The sequence below is a fragment of the Leptosomus discolor genome, chromosome 4 (genome assembly GCF_034619465.1).
Source record: "Leptosomus discolor isolate bLepDis1 chromosome 4, bLepDis1.hap2, whole genome shotgun sequence".
Taxonomy (NCBI): domain Eukaryota; kingdom Metazoa; phylum Chordata; class Aves; order Leptosomiformes; family Leptosomidae; genus Leptosomus; species Leptosomus discolor.
The window spans coordinates 57081754-57092038 of NC_141394.1; the positions used below are offsets into that span (position 1 = coordinate 57081754).

General features: G+C 39.9%; 1 protein-coding gene across 6 annotated transcripts in view; it reads left to right on the plus strand.

Annotated features, from left to right (window-relative positions):
- Positions 1 to 8020: 8020 nt before the first annotated feature.
- APBB2 (amyloid beta precursor protein binding family B member 2) overlaps positions 8021 to 10285 on the plus strand; it is a 105135-nt gene continuing 102870 nt past the window's right edge. For all 6 annotated transcript variants that reach the window (XM_009948919.2, XM_009948920.2, XM_086463924.1 and 3 more), the window contains exon 1: positions 8021 to 8039. In XM_009948919.2, coding sequence (XP_009947221.1) covers positions 8021 to 8039 — 19 coding nt within the window. The remainder of the gene's footprint in view (positions 8040 to 10285) is intronic.

Sequence of the window (10285 nt, forward strand, 5' to 3'; positions counted from 1 at the left end):
AACAATAATGGCATTGAAATTGCCCAGTCTTTGGGAAATGTGCCTTATAATGAAATCTCTAATAGCAGTTTAGGTCTCAATGAAAGTGCTGGTAAAATACATAATTTTGCTTTTGTTTTCTTTGCATAAATAATGAGTAATTGCACCATCTCAGCTACTGTATTTCACATGCACAGTGGTTGCAATCTTAATGTTGTACAATTAAGCAGTAGCCTTAAGCCTTAGTGCTTGACTTCTGTCTCCTGTCTGTGAAAGAATTAGGTCTGTGTGGAGTATGACATTTGTGTTGCTTCTTTGGTGGTGAGATGATATATCATCCATTTACTACATTGGCTGTTTTGTTGAATGATTTCATAAATTTAATGAATATAATAGTACGTGGTCTTAGGAGAATAGCAAAAGGGTTTGTATTCAAGGAAAACCATAACAATTTAAATAGAAAAAAACTTATTTGAAGCCCAGTGCTAGGAAATGTACTTGAAATACAGGTGCTGGAGATACAAGAAACAACAAGGTGTTTAAAATGTAAGATTGAATACTGTGAATTTAACAGGTGTATGCTAGAGTTTTTAAAAGTGTAATTAGAGAGCAGTGGTCTCCCTTGGTTACTATCAATCGACAAAGCAGTCTTGGGTGTATCCCTGGGTCTGTCTAGCACTGTTTGTCCTGACTTAACACTCCCTTGTGTGCTGTTTTCTTGGGGTTTATTTTTTCTTTCCTGTGCTTTTCTTGTGGAAAATACAAATTAAGGATGTCCAGTCTCCAGGTACTGAGAAGCTAGGTTTTGTAAACAGACTGCTTTTATTAGTTTCTCTTGAGCTCTGTTTATATTTATCTTTTTCTAATATTTGCTCATAAACCCCACTTTTCTGCGTTGGCTGCAGCAGCTCTCCTAAAAACATGGTACTGTTTGTGTTAAGGTAGCCTCAGATTTTATTTCGTACTAAAAAATTTTATTCTGTGCATATGTATGTCTGGAAAAAACTTAATGGGTTGTCCGTGTCTATCCTGCTTCCAGCATAATAATTCATTTATTTTGCTTAGTTGCAGTGTGCTGCACAATATTGAAATCTGGGAAAAGTGTTTTGGAGAAAATAGAATTGCTTCCAGTGCCATTCTGCTGGCACTAAATGCTCACGAAGGGTTTAATAATAAAATGCACTGTTTTGTGAGAGTGCTTTCTAAAAAAAAAAAACAACCCCAAAAAAACCCCAACCAAAACCAAGCCCAACAACAACAAAAAAAGCCCTCTTTTTGGAAGACATTGGAAGTGAGGAAATGCAGGAATTTGTGGGTAGTTTTCGGCACTTGTTGATCTTCGGAGCGTGCCAGGGCGGTGGCACATTAGCATTTACCACATTAGCATTTACCGGGAGGAAGGGACTCGCTTGCACCTGCAGCTCCATGAACAGCCCTTGCTGTCTACAGAAGATGTCGCCACATCTCTCACCCTTAAGTCATCCTCTTGATTTGTAGCAGGCAGAGATGGCCTTTTATTTATTTTTGAACTATTAGGCATCTCTTATTTAAAAAAACCTCCGACTAGGGTCCATATGGAATGATTTATTGATATAATTCTGACAATATAATTATTACAGCTGACTGGAGTTTTATTTCAGAAACTTCTGATGGAGGGTGATTTTTATTTTTATTTTCCCCCCCCAAGCAAACCTTTTTGGGGAAATAACCATTTTGATTAAATGTTCATAAATCAAGGATGAGGATGAAAGGAAATATCACTCATAGGAAGGCACTCCCCTGGACTGCAAAGGAGAGAGGTTGAAGTCTTGGTCCTTCCTGATCATGTTCCGTGCTAGAGGTTCTCTTACGAATAGTTCAATATACTTGATGGCAGAGAGAGCAGGGTTGGTTTTTATAAACTTGGGGTTTGATTTCCCTCCAGGAACAGTCTTTTCAGCTTCCCAAGGAGAGCCCAGCTGTGACCCTCTTTGCACTGGGGCAATCCCCTGCTGCTGGTCATGCAAGGGGACTGTTCCTTAGGGAAACTGCTGGAAAGTCTTAGCTTCATTGCAGTGAAATAAGGAAACAAATGTGAGAATGGTGACATTATAAATAACAGCAACCCCCTGAAAAAAAACCCAGTCGTGCAGCCAGTGCCAATAATTACATTGCTATCATTAGCCCAAGATGAGTTGATATGAAAACGTACTGTGGAGTGGCTCTGTGGGCTTGGCTTGGAGCCACTTCCAGAGTAACAGAAAACTCACCCAAAGAGCCACCCTGACCCCCAGGGAGGAATGTATCCACTGTGCAACTCTTGGTAGAAGCATCCCAGTAAAATTCTGTATCTGCAAAATCCTGCCCTGTATTTCCTGACCTTTTCTTTCCAGAGAAAGATACCATGATGTAAACGAGACTTTAGTGCTGCTCAGGGGGTGCTCAGGGGGGACAGTTTTCTGTAAATCTGCTGAAAAGCTCCAGATAATCATTGTTTAACTGAGGAAAAGGCAGGAATACATATGGTTCATGGAGTGAAAATTACAGAAGCACCCAGTGACGCATATGTTGCTCTCCCCATTAAAGCCTCTGTTGTTTAGGTTTCTACCTTTTCTAGGAAGCCATGTGGAGAATTGCACAAAAACCTCATTGAGGCCTCTTGGGTGATCCTTGTGAAACCCCAGAACACGTATCCGTTTCCACACATAGGAGCTGACTTGGAGCCTGCAGATAAAAAGCTTTCTTTAAGAACTGTATATTACACAGAATGTGTATTGTAACTTCTGTTTTCATTTCTTAGCATAATTAAATAGTACCCCTGTCCCAGGACCCTGACAGGTCCATTTGTTCTTCATGGTGAAACCAGAGGTAGAGTGCTCTGAAGCTGAAGGTTTCCTGGTAACTCTGCTTGGCGTTGTGCATGTTCATGGAGAGCCACCGTGGTACCGGATTTGCATTGCGTGTTTGTCCCCTTTCACGGGTGTCCCAGTTCCTTTGGTATTAAAGTGTCTGGTGTCATAGATCTCTATGAGTTTGTAGGTAAGAAAAAGGATTAGGGCATTTTGGCTAGTAGATCAAGATCTCAAGACTCCTTGTTGAAATTCAGGCCAGTAATACTAATAGCTTGTCCTTTTCCAGTTGTTCAATGTCTACTACAGCCAAGTTTGCTGCATGTTGAAACTGAGCCCACTTTTAGTCACACTTCAGTGTAATTAATGTAAATGCCAGCAAGTGCAGTTGGGTTTTTTGTTATGTTCTCTTTCCACTTTATTATGATTGATCTGTTTAGTTTATGGGGACCATAAAGCAAATATGATACTTTGATTTTATTGATGAGCATGTGGATTTGTTCTATATATGAGCCACTAGGGGAAGAAGTTTCTCAGCATAGTGCAACAGCATTCTCAAGGAGCTCTACTTGCTACAGCAACTTTAATTATAATTAAAGTTATTCCTGTATTCTAGTATCATAATTATGTTGGGAGAGTTACTGTAAGGTATGGCCATTTTAGTAATCTTTTGGCATTCTGTCAGCTTAAGCAGTATTGCCACACTTGGTTTATAAACTGTGTCTTTTGAAATATTTCTGAATTGTCCCATTAAAGTTTGATTGAAGACAATGCATAGCTTTGCAGGCAACTTTTCAGCCTTGCTGAAATGTAGCTCTTTGTGTAATGAGCCTTATTTTGGTTCAGCTTTTAATGGAAAAACAGAGTAGAATTCTGGAGACCTTTTCTGGTTTGATGCAACCTGTGCTCTGAGATACATCCTGTTCCATTACTGGGAGTAAGAGATATGTGGGTAGGACATGTGAGTCCCAACTTACAGCACTTTTAGCAGATGTAGTTAAAAGTGCACATGTGACAATCTTACCTAGGTGAGATACAGAATATTTTTAATATATGTGGAACAGAAGCAATCCCGTCAATGTGCAAAATCTTAATTTCCTCTCCTTGAGAGCCCAATAGTCTCGTTTTGCGAAACCTGGCAATCAATCTGTTCTGTGACTAAATCTTGGACTTTTTTATTATTGCTCACAACTCTCAACTTACTGTTAGCAATTTGAAATTACTTGCAAACCTTACAGATTAATGAAAATAGAGGTTTTCAGTCTTTATATTGAGACTTTTGATATACACGTATTTTTATTCTTTATTTCGTTTCATACAGAGTTGTAGAGAGTCTAGTGAAAGATTATTTCCATTTATTTAATTTTCAGATTTTCATCCCTAGAGCCCAATTTGACACTAAGTACAGCATTATAGTAACAAGAAAACAATTTTGATGTACCATGCTCTTTCAAATGCATTTTAAGATGGCAGCCATGAGGCAGTGGTAATAGGTGGCTCAAAACTGTTGCTACCAGTCTGAGTAATTTGAGGGTAAAACATTTCTAGCCATAAATTTGTTACATGTAATTCAGGGGATCAAAACAGATGAAGTTGTAGCAGGTGAAATCATGATGCCAAGCCATCAGAAGTTTAATTGTTAAAATATTTTAGTTTTAAAAGAGAAGCTGAAATGTCTGCATTTATGTGCATGAGATTAGCTGTTCTTGGAGAAGTGGATTGTGCTCAGGAGTACGCAGTGTTGTTTCTAGGCTTTGCAGGAGCAGCTGGAAATAGCAGGGCCACAGACAAGATGTGTGGGAGGTGGCTAATGATGATAATCTATTAATTTTTTTTTTTGGTCCAGCACAGCATCTGTGCTAGAACTTAACTCGTCCACTGAATCTGATAGAGGCTCAGTTAACATTTTTGCTCCTTCTGTTAGTAATGCTGTGACCTATGCTTAATCTCCTTCTTGCTTTCGCTCAAAGAGCTTGGTATTGGGCTAGCGTCATTATGAACAGCTGGAAAGCTGGTGCTGGGCCCTGCGGGTTTCCTTAACCCTGTTAAGGAATCGATCATGTTTTGAACGGTTCTGCTTCCTGATTTAGGAGCTGTCGAATGATCTAAGTTATGTGGGGTTGAAAAATCCCTGGTCTGGACTCAGTCTAAATCAGTCTAAGTCATTTTATGTCCCAAATCCGTGACCATTGATTTCTTTCTATTACTGCATTAAGCATATGGGTAGGCTGCACATCCTACAAAGCATTTTGGTTACCTCTTTTTCCCCTGAGACAGCTTATCCTAGCTTTCTTTTTTTATGTGGCATCATGCTTTAGGGTTTCAGTAGTTCTGATCAGGTTTGATTGCATATTGTTTACCTTCAGACTTCGTCAGAGTTATTTTTGGATGGCACTTGAGATTGAAGTTGCAGGATATGGAAGACCAGGTCGTTCTTGCTTTATTGGTCATCTCAGTTGCAGAAGTTTAAGTTACAGTTTCTGAGTTGGTGTGTCTGTGTAAGAGAGAATGAGGTTTATGCTTGTGCCTTGTATTAGCACATGCATTTAAAGTAGAGTTGTTGGTAGTTAACAAGTAAGTCTGATGAATGATCTGTATTATAGAGACTGAGTAATTTATACACCGATTTAAAAAAAACAACGTTAAGGCTCAGGAGTTTAATTTATACAACAGGATTAGAAAAACGGACTGAGGTTTACTTAGCAAATGTCGCTGTGAATGTATAGATCCAATGACAGAAGGTCTTATTAGCTGTGCTTGCAAAGAGCCAATAGATAAACACACTCTATCTTCTTGCCCTGACAACCCTGTTTTTGCCTGCCAGACTGTTCCATTCTATGCAGGGGGGTAAATCTAATTAGGGAGAAAATTGAATTTGGAAAAGACTTACTATGCCATCTTGTTTTTTCCCTTACTAAATGCAGGATTAGTCATGATTGCATGTCATGGTTATTATGCCTTATATAAATGAAAGAATTGCTCTTTATTTCTCCAAGTGATGGCTTGATTTGAGAATACTCTAGTAGCATAAGATGACTCAGGTCGTCTGCCACATAGAGTTTCAGTCAGTCAAATATACACTGATTATTAGATGTTTCTATCTTAATAAAATTATAAGTAAAGGAGCAATGGATTTAGCCTGTTCTTTTTTGTCATTATTATTTTACTGTTTTTCTCTTTTTTTCTTTGTAGCTGTTAGAATCTGATTTGGAGAGGCGTCTTGTCTCTGAATTTTTGCTGGATGAGGAATTTGGCTGCATGGGAAGGGGGAGGGAAAAATGGCAAATAGGAAGGCGTACTCCACTTGAGTACTAGAACTCATTGCAGGATCTGAAGTTGTTTTTTTCTTAATAACATTATTTAAAGACAGATCAGCATTATGGATTTCCATTAATAAGAACATCACTAGAACAGAGACAGCACTGCTGCTAGGCTGTTGCAGTCGGTTGGCAGCATGATTAGCTTTGAAAGGAAAAATGTTGTTATTGTGGCAGCAGGGGCTTGCAGGATGCCTCTTGGGGACTGAGGAGCAAGGACAGAAAGCTGGTTACTGGTTGATGATTTCAGTAGGACTAGATGAAGCAGAAATAGCTGGAAAAGGGAGAAGCTGCATTTAGCAATCAGGTCGAAGTGGTGATTTTGTTCTGATGTGAGGACAGAGCCAGGATGGAGGTGAGAGGGCAGCAGTGATTCCCTGCTTGGGCAGGGGGGTTGGACTAGATGGTCTTGAGAGGTCCTTCCCATCCTCAGCAACTCTGAGGTTTTCAGGAGGAACCTGCAGATGGGTTTGAGAGGACATGTGCAAGCTGCTTGCAGCCCTTCTCCTTTCCTGCTCTTGCATTCCCAAGACAACTCTGCCCACCATTACAATTTGCTTCCCTGGCTTTGCTGAGATTTCTCTGTCCAGCTTCCAGGCTCAGTCCAGCGGAGATGTCATTGCTGGAGGGAACAGCGAGAAGAAAACCACTGGCTAAGGGGGCATCATTGGTTGCTCTGATGTACCACAGCACTTCATTCAAGTGATTTCCTTCCTTTTCCCTTCTGAAAGTGTTCATCATCCCCTGGAATTTGTGTCGATAAGTTGGCAAGAAGGAGCAGAACGACACTTGACGCTGAGAAAGCTTCTAGTCTCGATTCTGATTTCAGCTTCTTAATGTAAATCTAGACTTCATTAGGATGCTTTCAGCTGACATCTGTTAAACTATTACCATTTAGCTGATCCTGGTTGAAGAATGAATACAGATGTGAGAAAATGGTGTGATAGCATACTTAGTTAGGAATTAATGTTTTAACATTGGAATTCACCCTTTGAAGCAGAGGGAGTTAGCTAGTGTTAAGTGGCAGTCATTGTATAATGGAGGCATTCTCTCCAGCTGCTTAAGCTTTCACTAGAGCCAAAGTGTACAAGACCTGAGGCTGTAGCCCCGTGGTGTGAGTTTGTACTCCACTGATATCCTTGCAGAAAGGAGATCTGCTTTATGAAAAGGTTTGTATTACTTCTTTCCTATGTTTCCTAGACACAACAGCAGAAATAGTTGTAAGTGCATAGAAATACCTTGTCTCCCAGCGTGTATGTCATTCACATCCAAACCAGAGACTTGAAGGCAAAATAGTTTACTTATGAGAAGATGGCCAGGAAAAGGTCCCACACAGGAGCTTGCTGCCTAGCTGGCTTTTTATGATTCCCTCCTGTGAGATCACCACTGCAGACTACGCTTCTTACTTTTCATATGCTGGATCTCATTCTGCAGATTTTCATGTGAACATGCCTTACCGCTATGTTTATTTTTACCAATGCTGCTGTAGTTTTCCAAGTAAGCCGTAGCTGAGTAATTGGGGAAAACCCTGGATTTCCTAATGTCATGAAGTTTTTGCTACTGTATGTTGATTAAAACTGGAGAATATTGTGGAACTTGTGCTCCTAGTGAAGTGTACATTAAGAAAAATGTTGCAGTTATTTTTAATTACTTGTTCTCATTACTCTAGACTAGAGTCTCCCATACTTTACTGACTGTCAAATATCATTGAAAGCTCAAAAGATCCTCACTGTTACATTCCTGGGTTTGTTTAGAATGCTTAAGGTCTCTCAGGAGCATCTGAAATGTGGTATTTTTATTTTGTGTTTTCCTTTGGTTTTAATTCTTAAATGATCCCTCTTTACAGATTTCAAATTATAATCTATTTCCTGATGCATTGCTGACGCCCTGTGAGCCATGTCAGAAGTACTTCCAGGTCAGATGCCCTTTAAAAGATTCTGCTATACAAATATGTGAAACTTTTTCCTCTTCCTTTTCCTTCTTCTTCTTCCCAGGCCCATATTTTGCTTTTGTTTTGCACATATATATGAAAAAGAGCAAGCACTTTCTTTTCTTTTTAACAGTGCCTTTTTGAATAAACTCTCTATTCAGCTTTTTAAAAACTAATCCTGTAGACAATACAATGCAAGAAAGTCTTATTAGAGGTAAAGATAAATTGGTCATGTGTTTTCTGTTTGCATTGGTATTTTCTCTCTCCCTCTAGCTCTGTAAGGTTTATGACAAGATGGAGAAACATAAATAGAAGCCATTCAAGTGCATTGTTATTTGTATTATTATGATGGTTAGAAAATTGAGACTGCTTTGTGCAAAATATGTTATAGTGGTGGAAGTATATTAATTTATATCTATAGGTTTGTTTCTAAATGTTAGAAGTATGAGGTTGAGACTGTGATCTGTTGTAAAAGGTAAGCCAGCTGGAATTGTTAATGAATTGCTATGACAGATCTTCTGCCTACTTAACCGCTGTCTTTGAGAACCAACATTTTAATAGTACGTTACCATTCCCAGTAATGATAACATCCTAGTTATTGTTTCACGAGCGTCCAATATTTTTTGTTATAGTACCCCACTTTTACTTACTTATAACTTACCCCTCTTCACCTGCTTTAGCTGAGATATATGAAGCAACTCAGTGATTCCTGATCTGTTTGTCCATTTGTGTTTGCAGCAGAAGGAGATGAAAAAAGGCGCCCCGTGCCAGTATCATTGTCCTTGCTGGTGGCCAGGCAGCATGAGGAGCTGCCCGAGCAGGGGGGGGACAGGGACTGCCTGCAGCAGGGTGCCTGGGTGCAGGACCCCTGGCATGGGGTGTTGGTTAGCTGGTGAGGGGCACACCACTAGTGTGCGTTGGGTACCCCTGCAGCGAGGGAGGCAGGGTCTGTGGGAGAGACAAAACAAAAGATAAGTCAGTCTTTGGGATTTCGATCTTGAAATTACAGGGAAAGGAAGAGGTTGTATTTCCTTGAAGTTTTTATTTAGAAAGGTGGGATGTGCTTCCTCTGGGAAAAGTCATGTGTTTCAAGCATCACCATGTCCTGTATAAAGGAGGAGGGACAAGCTATTGCTCTTCCTTATGCTGTTGTACTACACAATCTAGGGGTTTTTTCAGTGCATTTAAGCATTTCCTTGCATTCAGACATTTTCCAGCACTTTAGTTACTCCTGGTCTGATAGCAACTTCTGCCCTTGAGATGCAAGACCTGCCCCTTCCCATCTGTATTTCTTCTTCTGTATTTCTTTATTTTTGCCTCTTTTGTTGCTTCCCCTTTTCCCACCTTTGTATCTGTTTCCAAGGTGGAGGGATGCTAGCTGTGCGTATCCCAGGGCCTGGCAGGGAGTGCAGGGTGACAGCCAGCGAGCAGGTGCCTGTCCTTTGAGAGGACAGCCTGCTCCTCTCTCTGCGCACCTTGCGGTGCTATTTACGTGTTCGTTGATAATTTGATCATGATAATTTGACCAATGAATCATTTGAAAGGGGGGTCAGGAGGGGAGGTGGTGTCTAGTGAAAGGTTCACTTGGTTATTTTTCTGCTTATGGTCATGCACCAACTCGACTTAGCACCCAGCTTACAAACACTGCTTGGGTTGCGAAGACTTCTGGAAGCTTTGGTTTAGTCATTGATCAATCTGCCAGTGTTCATCATAAATCCATGGGGGAGCTTTATCAAGCAGATTACTAAAACATAATACATTTTGTTTCAGTGTTTCTATGTGCTTATTCTTACAATATTTTTGATAAGTGAAATGCTAACGGTGGGAGACCAGCTAAAGATAATCTGGCAGGCAAATACTTAAGCTTTATCTAGGAAGATTATTTTTTAAGAAATTTGTTCAGTGATAAAAATAGTGGCAAACATTGCATGAAGCAGCTCACTTGTAGCGAAGAACAAGAATAAATTTCAGTCTTGTTCCAGATTGTGGCAGTTGTATTTATTGATGACAAAAATAAATGTTTGTTTTAATTTGCTGAAGCATGAAGTGTAATATAATCTAGTGAAATCTGTAGATACTGTGCAATTCTAAGTTCTAAAGGTCAGGCAGTGGGTCAGAATTACCCTGCCCTATTAATTTATTTTTTTATGTGACTTCCAGATTGTCAGACTTTTAACTGACTCACAAAAAATATTAGTCAGCCAGTCCATAAACACAGGGCATTTCATGTT